This window comes from Mustela erminea, chromosome 21, assembly GCF_009829155.1.
Source record: "Mustela erminea isolate mMusErm1 chromosome 21, mMusErm1.Pri, whole genome shotgun sequence".
Taxonomy (NCBI): Eukaryota; Metazoa; Chordata; class Mammalia; order Carnivora; family Mustelidae; genus Mustela; species Mustela erminea.
In genome coordinates this window covers 32,483,938-32,501,466 of record NC_045634.1, presented here as the reverse complement: position 1 = coordinate 32,501,466, position 17,529 = coordinate 32,483,938, and the positions used below count along the sequence as shown (strand labels likewise).

The following is a 17,529-nucleotide window of genomic DNA, read 5'->3' as shown; positions in this document are numbered from 1 at the left end:
CAGCTGCTTTAAATTTAAATTAGCATGCTTTCCTAATTTCCCATCTTGATGCAATGATAACAAATTCAGGCTTGTAAAGGCCTGGAATCAAACACAATTTTTGCACAGTCCAGGTATTTAATTATTCATTAATCTGAATGAAGATATGAAAATATTTTCTTGTTTGCACATTTTTTCCCTGTCACTTGTGAGACTTCACATTCAAAACACACACTCTCTCTCTCTCTCTAAGTCCCGGGAGAATTTTCTCTCTCTCTTCTCCCTAGCTAACACCTTCCAAACACTGAGAGTTGGTTAGGAGTCACTCCCAAGCTAGTAACACTTCTAATGGTGAGAAGGGACAACACATATAGACTTTCTCCATAGACAAAATTTTTATTTATTTTCAATGTGGTTTCTTAAAGTATTTACAAAATATGAACATAAATAACATTTTAAGAGAATCCATCAGCCATGCAAAAAATGTTGGAAATAAAGATACAAATTATTTTAACTCTAGGGGCAACAGATGGAAGACATCGTGCAAATTTAGAAAGTCACTCCATGGCCACATGCTTACATTAATAATTATAAAAATTTTAGTCCACAGAAGTCTAAAAGTGTTCTTTTGATAAGTATAAAGTATTTTTTTAATTATAAGCGATATTTTCATATTCCCAGGGAAGAAAGCAAAGCAGGAAGAAAAGCAGTGTCTTATCAGAAAAGTGTCTTATCAGAAAACTTACCATAAAAGTTTCTCCATAAATCTTTACTAGAGTCTGTCTTATATTTCATTGGCCAGAACTATCCTATGGCAATGCTATCTCCAAAGAAAGCTACGAAGTAAGTTTATAAATCTTAACTGAGTACAAGAAAACTGTCCCATAAAAAAATGAGTCACTATTATATACAACAACTTTGAGCATATAAAAGCTTACGTCTTAGAATTTTTTAGCATTGTTTCCCTCAGATATTACTTAATACCTTAAATACTGATGCATGGAAGGTGATTAACTACTTGGTGAACCAATTAATCAATTTCATAAAGAGACAGATACAGATCTAAAAGTTACTCTCGGTATACATAAGGTGTCCATTTATAGGCAGAATGTGCCTAGACATCTAGTTCTTTGAGTTAACTCTGCTTGAAGCAGTAATTCTAAATAATTCTTCAAATCTAAGAACTTGATGTCTTTTCTGTGTGCAGTTCAAAATGACATACATTTTTATTCTGCCCAAAATTATTGAAATATTGAACTTTAACCAGAATAGTACATACAAAAAAAAAAAAAAGTGGGGAGCAGAGGACAGTATGACTTTACATGCTGGTGATTTAGCTGTGGCCGATGCTGTTTTCTCACACTAGACATATTTGCTGGTGAGTCTGATGACCAAACCATGCTGGGTTACAAAGAATTTCTATTGATATTTGTTTACAATTATAATTGGAAGTGACAAAGAAAATGCCACATACCTACACACACGCAGACAGACACGAAGAAAGCAAGTGAACAGGAACTTCTTCTAGAAAGGAATGCTACCAGAGGGAAAACTATTCCTTAAGATGACCTAAATCAAAGGAAACAAGCATTTTTCCTCCAGCAATCATTAAGCCAGTATTTAGTGCTATGACATCTATTATAATCAGATGTTGATTCAAGTAGGAACTACCCAATTAAATAATTTTGACGAAAGCACCTGGCCCTAACAGCAAGTTATTTTGCTGACAACTAAAGCGTTACAAAGGCTAATGTAAACTATACTCCTCTTTAATTACCAGTCTCATTTAAGCCAACTTTTGATAACCAAACATGACCCAGTTATATTTCAGCTCCAACTCCTGCTGCAAAACATCTGGTCTGATCCAAAACACCCGCATTCCACATGTGTAGGAACTTACCTCCTCAATTTCCCGAGTGTCTCAATTTCAAATATTCTTGTTGTCGTTATAAATCGTAGACAGAGCCTCGAAAATTTTCTGATTTCAAATTGCAGCAAGAGCATAAATCGGCTTAACAAAACTATGATAAATATATACACGTTGCCACCAAAAAAAAAAAAAAAAAAAGGCACCGAAAGTCTGGAAAAAATTCTGGTTCTTCACTCTAAATGCACATACCATTGACATGCTGTTTATACATGTGTATTTATGGACGCAGAATAGGTACTAAGTTTTCCAAGCCACAAACAGTTAATGGTACATGAAAATTGAAGTGACTGCGATGTAACAGCATCACTTCTGCATCAAAATAGCGGGAAGATGTACAGAGGGGCAAAGACAGCGGAACCTGGAACCTGCTCTTCCAAAACACTGAAGTTCAAATTTAAATTTACTCTAAGAAAATCTACTGTCACTAAAAATGTTAACAATCGTCACAGAATGCCATTTTTATACCATTTATATACTGTAGTACGAGGTGGTGTAAACAATGAAAAACTCTTGGCAAGTGGCAGATGTAGTTATTTTGTAATGAGCAAAAAGTTATCTAAAGTGTTTAAAAATATTTAACTGCAAAATATTCCACTAGAGTAGAAAGATGGACTATAGGGAAAGATTGTATAATTTATCAGAAAGAGTATGTGTCACGTTTCTGAAATTTTGGTTCATAAAAGAATGTTACCGTATCTATCGGCACCCAAGAGCACATTATCAAGGGAGGTAATTTGCACTGGACTGAAATATTAATCCTTAACCGGGAGTTTCGGTAACTTTCAAAAGAGACCATGATCCTGGAATTACTGCACGTAGGACAGACCTACTCATGTCAGGGGGAAAGCAAAGCACCCAGACGGGAAAAAAAAAAAACGCATTTAACTAACTAAAATGGTAAGAGTTTCAGCTTAGACTTAGAAAACTAGAAATTGTCTGGAAAAGACTACACATAAGTATGGAAAACAATGTTCACTGTACTGCTCCTGAAATCATGCAACATAGGAGAGTCATGTACCGGTCAGTCTAAATGACACCTATAGTAACAGATATTGAAATCCATGTTTATGCTAGGTTGTGACATTTTGTGAAAAATTGAAAGGTTTTAAACATAAATGTTTAACTGGAACTCTTAAAGTTCAGATGAATAGCAACTGTTTGGCACTTCACAGACATATCTGTTAAAACTCATTTATAACCCATTTGCTACTCAAGCATTTACTTTCTTTTTTTAATATTTATTTATTTGAGAGAGAGAGCACGTGTGCACAAGCGGGGGAGGGTCAGAGGGTGAAGCGGACTCCCTGCTGAGCAGGGAGCCTGATGCTGGACTTGATCCCAGGACTCCGGGACCATGACCTGAGTTGAAGGCAGAGGCTTAACCAGCTGAGCCACCCAGGCACCCAAAGCAAGCATTTAATACTTAACGTGCCACACACAGTGCATATGGCATAGCCTACAGTTCGTCTGAATATCACAGATTTAATCTCATACATAAATATCTTAGTGTTTAAGTTAACCACTTTAATTTCGGGGCAGAAAGTCAAATTTATATTGGTCTGCAACAGCCCTGGTGGGGAGAAAACCCACAGTTAGCCCTGAGAGGGGCAGAGCTATTAGTGAAGGCAAATCAGGCATGCTTGCTCTCCTTCCTGCCATACTGCAGACACTTTACAGAGGTGTAATAAAGTTAAAATCAAGTTAAAAAAAGAAAAAACTTGGCATATGAAGGCAAAAGTTTAGATATTTTCTGCTAGAGAAAGCTTGAGGCAGTCACACTAACATCACCCCCAGTTTAAGAATGCAGAAGGGCTTGCATGGTCAAATAAGCATGGCAGAGAAAGTTAACACTGATTTTAAATATTTTCATCTCTCCTTCACTAGGGTAGGTGTCTCCATATGCTACAGTACGGTAATAGAATTATGTTGTGCTCCCGGGGCCATGACACAAGGGTGCGTTTTTCTAAAGTAAAACAGAATGGGTCTCCAAAAGACCACGCTCTGCTGCTATGAATGTCTAGGAGGAAAAAAATAATTTGCACAAAATGGTATAACATCATTATTTGCTTAATCTGTGTATCTAAAGCAGCTTCAAATTACCCAATTTTAAGTGTGATGGTCATGACTCATGAGTAATTCTGGCCTTAGTAAAACTCTAATTCGGCATGGATGGCCACCAATTTTTTTTTTTTTTTTAAAGCCCTAGGATTCAAAGAGAACAAACAATGATTCACGATTGTCCCCAAATTTAAATGTGGCTCTGAGACAAAAGGATTAGTTTGTTTTTTAGGGAAGTCGTAAGTGTCATGACGCATAAGCAAACACGGATCTAAATCAGTATTCCATGTTTCAAAACATAGACTCAGAAGAGGGCATTAAGATGGGCAAAATAACTAAATACACACAACAGATGCAAACAAAAAGAAAGAATTAAAAATATTCCACGCAGGCAAGGATACTGTAGTAAAGTAAACCACGGTGGTTTGGGATGGCCTCACGTCTGGTATTGGAGATTAACCGGCTACTTCCAAGGAATCTGAGTGAGAGGAAGTAACAGTCGCCCTTTCCAGATTATAGGAATTCCACCCAAAGATTAAAGGCAGCTGTGTGGTCGCTCGGGTTAAAGGGAATCGCGGCCATTTTCCTATTTGTCAAGTTTATCCCCAATTGGTTTTGAGGGGAGGGAAGGGGGCATCAGAAGAAAAGACGCCGTGCAAAAACGTAAAGAGAAGAAAATGAACTATTATCTTGAGGAAAGCTTATAGGGTGCTCTTACCAACACATCTCTTAGTAAGATAACTATTTGTGCCATCAGAAAAAAAAAAAGGCATTAAACCTTTGAACACTAGTTGGCTGAGAAAGGGATAAGCAGTCCGGATAACTCCCGGCCAGTTCCCAGGAGTGTGGCCCTTTTCCCAGGGGCACCCATTCATATATGTGAGAAGCTTCCAGAACAACCACAATGTCAAACGTGTTCTTTCCTTTTAGAAACTTTTCATCTATTTCAAGTACTTCACGTTGGAAGTCTTATTAATTTCACGAATGTTTCCTCAACACAGAAAGGAATATTAAATATGCGATGTTATTTTAATCTTGTTTCTGACCAAAAAACACAAGTATGGTACTTTTAACAGAAAAAAAAAAAAACCTAGCATGAGAATAAAAATGACTGTGAAGAGAAAATTACATTACACTTTAAATTTGAAAATAGAGTGGAACTTAAAATATAAAGTGCATTTTATATCACGGCATACAGTTCTAGTCCTATAATAAAGATACGGAAAATTAGTTTAAAACAAGATGACAGCAATATCTGCAGATAGATTTGTATAGATAATCCACATGGATATGTATGGATTTGTATAGATGATGTATTATCTAATTCTTTATTCATTTACAAATAGGCTGAAAATCTAGTGTCTGCCTTATCTTTTGGTCTAGATTGAGTCAGAAATGCATTTTCAGTTTAGAACTATGGTTTCTGACCAAAAGTTCCTAAAATACTTTGACTAACATCTGTATTTGAAGCTAAGGAAGTAAACTTTCAAGATGTTATTGAAGAAATAACATATCGTTAGCTCTTGAAGCGCCAGAATCTGTCTATACGACTCATTTTGAATTTCCTCTTCCTTGGCTGCTCGCCACCTCCTACACTGCCCACTCCCGTCACCATCCAGTTTCTGCACAAGAAAGTCACAGTGTTTACTGACCGTCTGGTGAACCAGTAAACAGAACCGTCAAACAAAATCAACTCCTATGACACACGAGGGCACTCAAGTAAATCAAACATGCCCAAGAAGTAAAGTATCTACTCCATGATTCATCTCAACGATGGCACAGACTTTGCTGGTTCCCATTCTGGAAGAATGCCCCAAAGAAGCAGGACAATTACGTTTTTCTAAACAAATCTACACAAGTTTACCTCTTGTGTTTAACATCCTACCATTATATTTTCTTTGTTGAAATGGTATTTTTAATATTTTAGATCTTCTGGAATGGTTTCCCTGTAAATTTAGAATGTATATTTTTATTTCTCTTATGCCAATTAATAATATACAGACTTGAGAGGTTTACACACTGAAGTAGCAACATCAGTCTGTTTCTTTAATAGAGATGTAAATTTTAGAGTATGTAAGCTTTGGGGCGCCTGGGTGGCTCAGTCTGTCAAGCGTCTGCCTTCAGCTCAGCTCATGATCCTGCGGTCCTGGAATGGAGCCCTGCATCGGGGACTCTGGGTCCCCTGCTCAGCAGGGGGTCTGCTTCTCCCTCTCCCCAGGCTCATGCTCGCTCACGCTCTCTCTCTCGATCTTTCTCTCTTAAGTACATAAAGAAAACCTTAAAAAAAACATAAAGCATTAAAGCTTTGAAGTATTCAGGATGAGGTGATATGAAATTATATGGTATTATAACACTCCTGTGTGGACCAGAATCCTTTTCAGCTATGACTTAAGTACAGGGCACTTCAGGGGATGACCATCACCACCTACCAGAGCTGTCACACTCACGGAAAGACACAAACCCAGGCACACGGGAGATGTGGAAACACATTCTAAGCCAATCTACAACACGTAGCCTCCATACACTGAGGGATTTAACACCGTGGATTTTCCCCAACTTTCTCCAAACCAAATATCAATATTACCTCCCCTTTCCATATTTAGGAAATCAGGAAAATTGTCAGTAAGCTTATAGTACAAATGTAATAAATTAGGTGGAAGGTGCTGGAGAATCACTCTGAAGACTATCACAGTTACTTCAAATGTCTAGGACCACAGTACTTAGGTCTGTGATTTTTTTTGATGATGAAACCTATCTATTTAACAAAAATTTACAGAATTTGATACCTCATTTCTGCTTCTCCCCTGCCTAGTCTTACTGTTGGTAGGAATATTTGCAAGCAGATTTTTTAAAAAGAATTGCTGGGGTGCCTGGCTGGCTCAGTTGATGGAGCATGATTCTTGATCTCAGGGTCTTGAGTTCAAGCCCCACACTGGGGATAGAGGCTTCTTTAAAAAAAAAAAAAAGGGGAACTGCTAGACTGCTAGGACATCTCAAGGTTATCAATCTCTCTCCCACCCTCACTTTCTAGTTCTTTAATTGCTAGCTGAACTCCAAATCAGTGTATAGGCTATAGGGAATATAATATCATATATTCTGACTTATTTTTTTATTCTCTTTCAGTGGATGTCCAAAAATAATTAGCTAGGTGAGAAAGAATACATAAGCCACGGCTGGCAGTCTGAAGTGTGACTAAGTTTGGGGGGGGAGCGGAGAAAGGGGGGCAGAATGTGTGTGTGTGTGTGTATGTGTGTGTAACTAATCATGACCACTGTTTACACTGCTTGCTCTGTTTGGAATGTGAGCCATAATAGAAAAAGTGTCTGCTATTAATATATTTTACAAATGTTTCCAGATAGTGCAGCGATGGTGCTTACATAAGTCCGCAGTGGTCTTCACTCTCCATGAGACATAAGCAGGAGCATATACTGGCGCTCAGATGCCGTATACGGGTGGCCATGGAGTGAAAAGAGCTAGGCAGGGACAGAGGCTTCAAGGAAGGCTGCAGTGGAAAATGGCTCCGGGGAAGCTTGTGGCCAGCTTCTACTTCTCTTTTTTAGACACTTCTGCACAATGATACCCAAATAAGCTCCTTAAGACACCATTTCAGCCTATCACACAAGAATCGGCAGTGGTCCTACTGCTTTCAGCCAAGTTCCAAAGTTAGGTCCTGCTCCTTGGTTTCTTACACCTTCTACAAGATTCCCCTTGGTTTCCCTTATAGCTCTGGACTCCTCAGCCAAAGCGGTCCACTCCCCGCTCACCTCCCCAAACCCCTCTTGACTGCACTGGCCTTCCTGCCTCTCTGCTTTGCTCTCGATACCCCAGATGCCCCCCTCCTTTGTTTCTGTAACCCGCATCCACTTGTTTTCTGCCGCTGACAGAATGCCAGTCCAACCTTTCCATGCTTGTCCATGCAGCCGCCAGGGGCTTCCCCAACAATTTCTGGTAAATCAGGAGACTTGCTTACAACAGCTCTGACACTGTCTGCATTTACGGTGTAGCCCATTTTTGGTATTTTAAGTGAGTAAGCTTCTCGTTCCTCACGAAGGATCACATGCTTGTTACAGACAGGAATCGTCCCGCACTGTATGCCTCACTCACCGCATTGTCATTTCCTGCTTAGGGTCAAAGCTGCTGTGGGTGAGAATTCATTAAAATGCTCCTGAACTGTCGTAGATTCGAGTAGGAGAATTTGGAGTCAGAAATCCACAAATCTCATGTGGAGCTAGCCTATCACCATGGCATCCTTCCCGAGTCCCTCAGTTTCCCCTCCGGGTGGTCACTGACATGATCAGGGGAGTGGGGGAAGCCTTTGAGAAAGAACTGCTCTTCTATCCAAACCCGTACCCCCGCCTGGGGGCCGCGCTGACTTCAGATCACAGAATCCTTCAGGAAACTCAGTGCCCGCGTATACATTTTATACGTAACCAACATACAACCAACTCCTGGCAAGGCTGATCTCATCAGTAAATACATTACTATGTCTTTAATGAAATTAGAAATATGCAAATTTAGACGATAAATACTATAAAGAACTTTTTGTTAGAGCAGATCAGGGTTACAGCACCAAGTAATTTATGAAAATGAGCTTTTGGATTTCAGAACTGCACCAATGCCCCCTCACATTTGAAAGCCACTGGTGCACGATCAGTACCAGGACACAGCAAGAATGTACCAGTGATAGGCATCTCAAGGCATCCATTTGATTGACTTCATGATGGATGCCCAGTAATAAAGACAAAGTCTTCTTTCTCTTACAGTTAAACTACAAACTCTGAAAAAGCGTGAGTCGACTAATGATCTGAATAATTTACATGAGGGAATTTCAGAAGAAACAATTAAACTGACTAATTTATAATATTTACTGTAAATTTTTGAATGACATTGTAAGTTCAATGAACTATCATCATTCAATGAACTATCATGTCTTTTTCTTTTTTTTTTTTTTGTTAAGATTTTTATTTATTTATTTGATAGACAGAGATCACAAGTAGGCAGAGAGGCAGGCAGAGAGAGAGGGGGAAGCAGGCTCCCCGCCAAGCGGAGAGCCCGATGTGGGGCTCGATCCCAGGACCCTGAGATCATGACCTGAGCTGAAGGCAGAGGCTTAAACCACTGAGCCACCCAGGCGCCCCAATCATGTCTTTTTCTAACGTGAAAAATCAATGATACCTTAATTCACAATTTATACAGAGCTGAACTCACAAATGTGCCTTCTGCAATAACTGTAGGACTAGGGAGTATTTACAGAATGAACACCGACCGGAAATAATGTAGCTGGCACAAGATGCAACAACGCATGCCTGGGAGCCCAAGGACCTGAATGCTTCTACCAACCACAGTTCGTTCTTTCCAAACCCAGTTATTCCTGAAAGGTCACTGGGCATAGGTAAAACCATAATCTTTCCACCGAAGTTGTATTAGTGCAACTTAGAAAAACTGTGTGATAGGAATTCTGGTTAGAATTCTTGTTATGCACGCATTCTTGCAAGGCTACTAGGGACTCAGGTCATGTATGACCACCTTTTCATTGGAGGGGGCACCATATGGTAAGGCTTGGAGGAAAGTACAAGTTTATTTCAGAGTTGTCCAATTGTAAGGGAACTGGGACTCAAATAAATGGAACCAGATTAGGCCCCATGCGCAGAGTCCCTCTTCTCTCTGCCTTCTTGTGCACAGCTACTACTTGCAGGAAGAAAAGACTATCTATGGTCATGGGCCTTTCACAGATCCAGAAGGCCCAAACCCATGGTCACACTTTTCTAAAATAAGTGCTGCAAAAGCTTTTTTTAAAAAGAGAAACTAAAGAAAGAAAGCCCTATCCTCGCTCCCGGCTAAGTCATTCGAGTCTTGGGCTTATTATCTTTAATGAAATAAAATAACATCCATCTCAGAAAGACGTAATGAAAAACAAACTGAACTTGAACAGCTCTTGGCATAGTGCAGGGCACAGAGAGATACTGAGGATGTTACAGAGAAGACCTAATGATCATGTGAATGCCTACTCAATATACAGACGTCTGCACGGTCCCCGGGGAGTGATCTGAACCTGTGAATACCCCGATAGCTGCCAAAAACAGCAGGGCCAGGGGCACAGCAACCTTCCGTACTCTCCCACCAGCCTCTGAGTCCCAAAACATCCTAGAAAGAGCTGTGAGACAGAACTCCTGGTTGGTGCCATGTTGGTCAGGAGGCCAAGACCTTCACCTCAAGAGCCGCTGACCCGAAAGGGCAGAAAGCAGTCTCCCCAGTCTACCACCCTCCACTGTCTCAGGTCAACTTGGACAGACCAGAAAAGAGACCCACCAGCCCTAAAGCTGTGCGACTCATACCAAGAAGTGCTTCCTACAAAGCAAAGTTGATGATAATCAATTCTTGAACAAATGACTGTTCATCAGGTGTCCTGAATTCAGAAGAACAAATTCCAAGAAGTGAAACCCAAATCAAAGAGGAACTGAGCTCTTTTATGTCCCAAACCATAGATAACCAGCATCACTCAGAGCCTCAGACAAAACACTTAATCGTACACTCTAAGGCAATTCATAATCGTAAAAACTGTAGACGTGCCATTGAAGCGTAGATGCTTGGGAAAAGGGGACAAAACCCCAGTCCTTCCATTATGTAATCCTTTGCCCTCCTCAGAAAGGGGCTGCTCTTAGGGAGTGAAACTCTGGGCCTCCGACATAAATCGATGTGGAGTGAAGTGAAGACAAGAAAGTTCATGGGTTTCCGCTTTCACAGACATTTCATATTTCCCTACTATTGATCCCCTTTCTAAAGACTGCTGCCAGAGAGTACGGACATCTGCAGAACATCCGAGAAATGTCACGGGTCCTGCGACATGAAGCACAGAGAAGGCCGCAAGTCAGTGACTATGTATTATAGTCGCGCTTACAGCCTAATAATTCAGTGGAGTAAAATTTACCCCTCCATTTTCAATGCAGAGCGGTAGGATATGCAGACTGTTCATTTTCCTTTCAGGATTGTAATAGTACTTGTCAAATGCTCACATACTTTAAGGATATTACACAGTTTAAGTCCTGTTGATCCAAGGCAATGATTTTCCTCCAATGGGATGTTAATTTGTAAAGCTTATTTTGCTTCTCCGAAGAGTTTTTAGACTAGTAAAATCTTAAGCGATTTACAGAATCATGCTGTCATCAGCCATCATGGATTCCTAAAAACCGGTCTCTGCTCTTCTCCGCAGTGCCCTAAACCTGCAAGGACCCACGCTGCCCTACGATTAAAGTATTGATGCCAAGGTTCGTTTCTTCTACTCCCTCATCTTTCTTGTGAATGAGTCCACAAATCTCTGGGTTCTTTCTCTGTGACAGCTTTGACTCTGCTCCTGCTGCCTCAATTCTGCTCTACATATCACTTCCCTTCTAGAATACTGTTGTTGCTTCTTCACTAGACCATGTCCCCAGCAAGTCTTTATGACTTGTAATCAGTCCCAGAATGATTTCAAAACTTCTCTTATTACCTGTGTCTTTCAGGTGCTCAGAGCATGAATCACCCTCCATAACTCACCTTTAAGTGTCTTAGGTCATACGTGACGTGACCACAACCATTTCTAAAAACTTACTCATAGTTAAGATTCTTCACTGTTATTCTATATAACCCCTTGACTTCTCACCTTCTCACCCCATCCACGACCCAAATGGGATCCCCATGCTTGACATAGTCTAGTCATGTGCTGGAAATTCTCACCCAAGTTACAGCCCAAGTTCTGCCTCTTGCCAAGGCACTCCAGGCCACATGGATGACTCTCTTGTGCAAACTTCAGGACACAGACGATGCTCTGGGACTATTCCTTCAATACCTCACAGTATTTTTTGTGCTTAAGTCTTTATTTTTTCTATCTGAGCTGTATGCTCCCCGAAAAGAGGAAAAATGGCTTACGTCTTTTAAGATACCCCCTGCCTAACAGATTACCCTGCAAACTCAACAGTTACATAACGAAGATGGCAAAACCCATGAAATTAGTCATTGTTACATACCGTAGTTCAGTGATTCTAAAACTGTCATTATGCATGAGAATGACTTAGGATGTTAGTATAAATGTATATTCCAAGGGCCAAACCTAGAGATTTGGTTGGTCTCAGGCAAGGGGAAAAAATTTAAAGACCTCTAGGGAATTCTAATATAGTTAACCCACACATGTTTTGTTGAAAAACATCATCACTGATTAATTTGAAACAGTAAACACAAATAAAACAAGTACAAAAGTATGGAGAATTATAAACAGTGGAGAAAGAAAATCTGGCATGTTGTAAACTGGTTACCATTATTAGGAAGTTTTTTGTGATAGTAAGCATAAACCATAAGTTCTTTTACTATTTTAATTTAAAACAGCTATTCTCATTAAAGCAATTAGTGTTAAGATTAAAATAATCTTTTTTTGCATTTAAATTGTAAAGTAGGGTTATTTAAAGTTATTTATATAAAACAAAATAAGTTATATTTGCTTATTCAATCATACTTGATCTAGATTATTCCCTTAATTGAGACATTATAAACCTTTAAGGCTTCTTTTGTGGATTTTGATCTTTAACACAGGCATGTGCAACATAAGACATGTTCTCCTTGAATTCATTGCTCTAAAATATATAAAGACCTAAGTATTTATACTCCCTGCTAACCCCTTTTTGGAATAAAAGTATAGTACTTGTAATTCTTTTTTCATGATAAATAATTTTTTTTCTTTTAAAATAAAAACTCCTCAACTCCAACCAATCAGAGTGAATGCTACACAATCTCATGTTGGCAAATCTAGCAATTGTATTTAGCAATCTAGTGGTCTTGCCAGGTTTTGCAGGTTTTTGAGTTAGACGATAATTTTAAATAGTTCCTCTTAATTTTAATCATATAATATATAATATTATAATGTTATAATACTTTAATTATATAATTTTAATTATATAATAGGCAGTACTTTGCCTGCCATACTTTTCTCATGTTGGCTTGCTTGTACTAATATCCTTCGGGGAAACATTCTGGGATCTGTTAGTAAGTCACATAACCAGGAAAAGAGGAACCTGATAAATATAAATATAAGTCAAGGGACAAGGGAGTCTTGTTCATATGCGCTTGGATGTATATGATATATATGTTTGTACACGCTTGTTCACGTCTGCGATTTTACCTCCCATTTTTTGTATGGGTTTGGGGGAAGTGTGGTGAAAGACTTGATGGCTAAGCTCGGTTTATAGTTTGTGAGCTGTTTTGTATTTTTTTTAAAGCACTATAAAAATACTTCCTAAGTGTCAATTACCCAAACTCTGCATTTATCGAAGATTTTGTATATTTAGTGTCTCTTATCTACCTTCTGAAATCTCTTCTTGGGGTCGGGTTTCTGTACCACATAGGATGTTAACAATCAGTTCCTCTCCCAGCTTTACCTCCTCATGAGCCACTTGTTTAGGCCACTAGGGAGAGACATGGAGTCTCTGGACCATGTCTCTTGGGAATCTCATGGCAAGGAACCAGCAACTTCACGAAAGGCATTAATGACGCTGCCCCGTCAAGCTTCGACTCAACCAATGAGGAACATTTTGGTGCAGAAATAATATACTGTCTTAGGGGCTGCAGAACTCAGAGACTTAAAATGATGTTTCGAGTGGAAGAGAGTCCCTGTCACATACAGAATATCAACTCACATTCACCATACGGCATATAAAAGACGGCTAAATACGAACAGCAAATAAAAGCACGTGAAGATTTTTACAGCCAAAGAAAGATTTGATTACATCACCAAAGAAGATGATTTTGAAGATGAAAAATAACTTTCACCTCCAAACGCACACCCACACAAAACAAACATGCATGTGCACACATGGGCCCAGTCCTTCAAGACTGACCCAGCAGTGAGTGACTCCCACACAGGCTTTTGGCTTATCAGGAAAGACTTCTCATTTTACTTCCTTCTTCACCCTTTCCTCCTGCAAACTCAAGTAAGTTACCACAGGTAATAACCTGCTCTCAAGAGGTTCCCTGATCTCTTTCACCAGCCACCTCTCTTGAAGTGTTGCCTTACTAAGTCATACTTTTAATTTGACTTTGCAGAGACAGAAATTGAACAGATAACATGAAACCCAAGGCATTCAAATTACAGGAAGTGTAAGTGGGTCTAATGTTACGTTTTTCGTGGCATTTAAACACAGGGAGACATTCTCATGATAATAGTTCTACCAACCTTAAGTATCTGTGTTGAAAATTATTTTACAAATCACATAATACACTCTTCTGTAATTTGACATTTTTTTTTCCTCCCAAGGTTTTCTTTCCCTGGACCCATATATAATTACAAATTGTGTTGTTGTTTTTTTTAAATAATTTGTCCCCCAAATTTAAAGTTTAAAGGTAGTTTGATTTTTTTTTAAATTAGTCTTCTGCATCGTAAAACGTTATTTCAAAATATAACTGTGGAGGCAATTCAATTCCTACACATTCAACATATGTTCATCAAGTCACCTCCCAGCTGACAGTCACACACCCCTGGCCAAGGGGTGAAATAAAGCACTGCATTCTGGACCCAGCCAGGGGCTCTGCACGACCCAGTCAGGGGCTCTGCAGGCCTTTGAAAGGAGGCGTTCCACAGTATGTGGAATACAAAACTTCTCCAGGAGTTCCCAAACTCCGTTCAGCGCACTATCCATCCTTATGTCAGAGCTGAACGTTTTACATACACATTTTGGAAGAGCACAAGCAAGAACAAATACAGTCACTCCTGTTTGAAAATCAGAATATCTCAAAAGTACCGTGGCAACATTTTCTGGCAAAGGGTTAAACCCTCTTTTACTTAATAAAACTATCCACCTTACTTTTCAGTACTTTAGCGCATTTCAGAAACGCAGAGTTTATGAAGCTGTAAAGTCTTGCCTGACTGTGGTCTACAAGCGATCGTGCTGCAGCCCACCTTTGCCCAGCTTCTCCAGGGGAATCTCAAGTCTTGATCCCAAGCCGGTGACTACATTCCTTTTACACTTTCCCTAAAAACGCCCGGTGCTCCGAGTAAGAGCAACGCTCCGGGAAAACAAACCTCGGCCGACCCGTCGCCCCAGCCCCCGGAGCTGCGTGGGCGCCCACTGATCTGATGCGGGAAGAGACGAGCCGTCCGGACCGGACGAACCCGGGCTCCCCCGAGCCGCGCGCCCCGCGAGGGCTCCAGCCCGCCGGGTGCACCGCGGGGACCGCTCCCAGCAGGTTGCGATCTGCACCAGCCGCCGCCTCTGCGGCCGCCGCTTTCTCCGGACTTTGCTTCCCGACTTAGCAACAACTCCACTGCAAAAAAACCAGGAGAAGAAAACTTTTCTCCGAGGAAGCGTGCGGGCAGCTCGGTTAAATCTGGATGCAACGCCCAGAAGGTGGAACAGCGCCCCACGCTCGGCGCGGCTCCCGGGTCCCGGGACCCCCAACACCGCAGCGCCCCCCGCACTCGCCCCCAGGCCGGCCCCGGCGCGCGCGGCCCCGCACCTACCTGGGCCTCGTCCGCGTCCGGCTCCGCGTCGGAGTAGCCGAGTCCCGATTCGAAGGCGGCGGCGGCGGCGGCGGCGGGCGCGTCGCGCGGACCCGGGAGCAGCGCAGCGGCGAGCAGGGAACACGCCAGAGAGAAGAAGCCCAGCAAGTGCATGGTGGAAGGACCCGGAGCGCGGCGGCCGGGCCGCGGTGGGGGCGGGGGGGGCGCGCGGCGCCCCCGCGACGCTGCGCTCCCTCCGCGCGGAGCCGCCGGCGACCCCCGAGGGCGGCCGGAGGCGGCGGCAGCGGTCCGCGGCTCGGCGCTCCCCACGCGGCGCGGCGCGGTCCCGGCCAGTGCCGGGGAGGGGCGCGCGGTCAGGTAAAAGCCTCACAGGAAACCGGACGTCCGAGCTCCCCGCATTCGGGGCCGGCGAGGTGAGGCGAGGGCGAGGGCGAGCGGGGACGGCTCCTCGGTTCGCCTTTCTGTTTTCGCTTTCTGGCACGAGGGGGGCAAAGCCGACCCCCTCGGCGCTGCTCGGCCCCTCCGACCCCCCCGAGCCCGCGGCCCCCTCCTCCCTCCCCTCCCCTTCCCCGGTGCAGCGAGCGGCGGCCGGGAGGAGGGCGGCGGGGCGCCGCGCGGCCAGGCCGGGGAGCTCGGCGGCGCGGGCGGCTCCGGAGCGCGGGGCGAGCGGCGGCGGCGGCGGGCGCAGGGGCAGGGCATGGCTGACGCGCCCTCTGCCTGCGCTTATGTGAGAGAAAGCGGCCGAGGGAGGGAGCGTGCCGAGCCCGGCCGCCCTCCCCTCTCACTTTCCCTCGGAAGCGCTCCTCGCGCGCCCCGCGGCCCGCGCCTCCGCCCCGGCGCCCCGCGTCCCCTCCCCTCTCCCCTCCCCCTCCCGGGAGCGCGGCCCGGGGGGCAAGTTCGGCGGGGGCCGGCGGGCGGCGCGGGGCCGGGCGGAGCGCGCCTGGGTCGGCGTCCCGGGGAAGGCCGGCCGACCCTTTGTCCTCGGCCGCCGCCCGGCTCCTGCCCCGCGCCCGGCGCGCCTCGCCCCCGGCGCCCCCGGCGCCCCCGCTCGAGGTTCGCCAGCCGTCCCGGAGTTTCAGGAGGTCCGAGGGCAAGTCCTCACAATGGCGGGGACCCCGCCGCGGGCCCCTCTTTCCCTGCCTCTGGGTCGCTTCGTGTGCCGCCGTGCACCCCGGGAGAGCTCAGAGGGCAGGGCGGGCTATCGGGGTGAGTGCTGAGGAGCCCCTCGGATCCCGGACTTTTGGCGGGTGGGGAACGTAGAGCCTCAGTCTTCAAGGAGAGGAAAGACACGCACTGTCAGTTTCTGCAGGGAAGTTGGGTTTCAGGGAGAAAGGGAGTGATTAAGAGACACGTGTGCTGTTCACAGCGTGGAAAGTGACATCTGCAGAAAAGTCACTGCATTTCCCCCATTGGAAAGTCACGATGTGGCGCCGATCCCATGGGCTGTCTCCCTCTTTGGGGCTGTCTGGACGAGTCGCCGGTGACCCAGATGCTGGGTTTCCCGAGCTACTTTTAAATACACTGATCAAAAAGTCTTGGACAGAGAAGAGACTTCGTTACCTGATTCAACTCTCCAAGTTCTGAACCCGCACCCCCCACCCCATTACATACTAGAAGGCTCAAATATCTTCAGGACAGGGAGTCCTCTGCCTTTTGAAAATCAACATTGCCAAAAAGCATTTCCTTCCACGTATCCATTGCTTTCGACTTCTGGACTTTACACAATAAATCTAATCTAACTTCCACATGTGAGTTCTTCGACTATTTTGAAAACATCTGTCATGTTCTCCCTATGCTAGCTTTCCTTCCAGATAAATATCCTTTTTTAGGAAAACGACAGCTCCACATTCCCTCATCAAATGTAATCTAATTTTCCATGTTCTTGGTAAAGGATACCGCTCAGGACGAGCTTCAGAGCTGAAAGCGCTCTACAAGCGTAGAAAGGGTCTTCTCGTCCAGCCGTTGCGCATGTGTTGATACAGCCTCGAATGGAGTTTCTTGTCTGGCAGCCAAATGAGTGTTGACTCACGCAATGCTTAAAATCAGCTAAATGCCTCAAGAATTTTTCGTGTGTATTGCT

The 17,529-nt window shown here is 43.5% G+C and overlaps 1 protein-coding gene across 1 annotated transcript in view; it reads right to left on the bottom strand.

Moving 5' to 3' along the window:
• The window catches only part of VEGFC (vascular endothelial growth factor C), a 101,422-nt gene extending 85,729 nt beyond the window's left edge, over nucleotides 1-15,693 (bottom strand). The window contains exon 1 of the mRNA XM_032329416.1: nucleotides 15,450-15,693. Within this exon, the coding sequence (XP_032185307.1) occupies nucleotides 15,450-15,602 (153 nt within the window). The 5' untranslated portion in view covers nucleotides 15,603-15,693. The remainder of the gene's footprint in view (nucleotides 1-15,449) is intronic.
• Nucleotides 15,694-17,529: the final 1,836 nt, after the last annotated feature.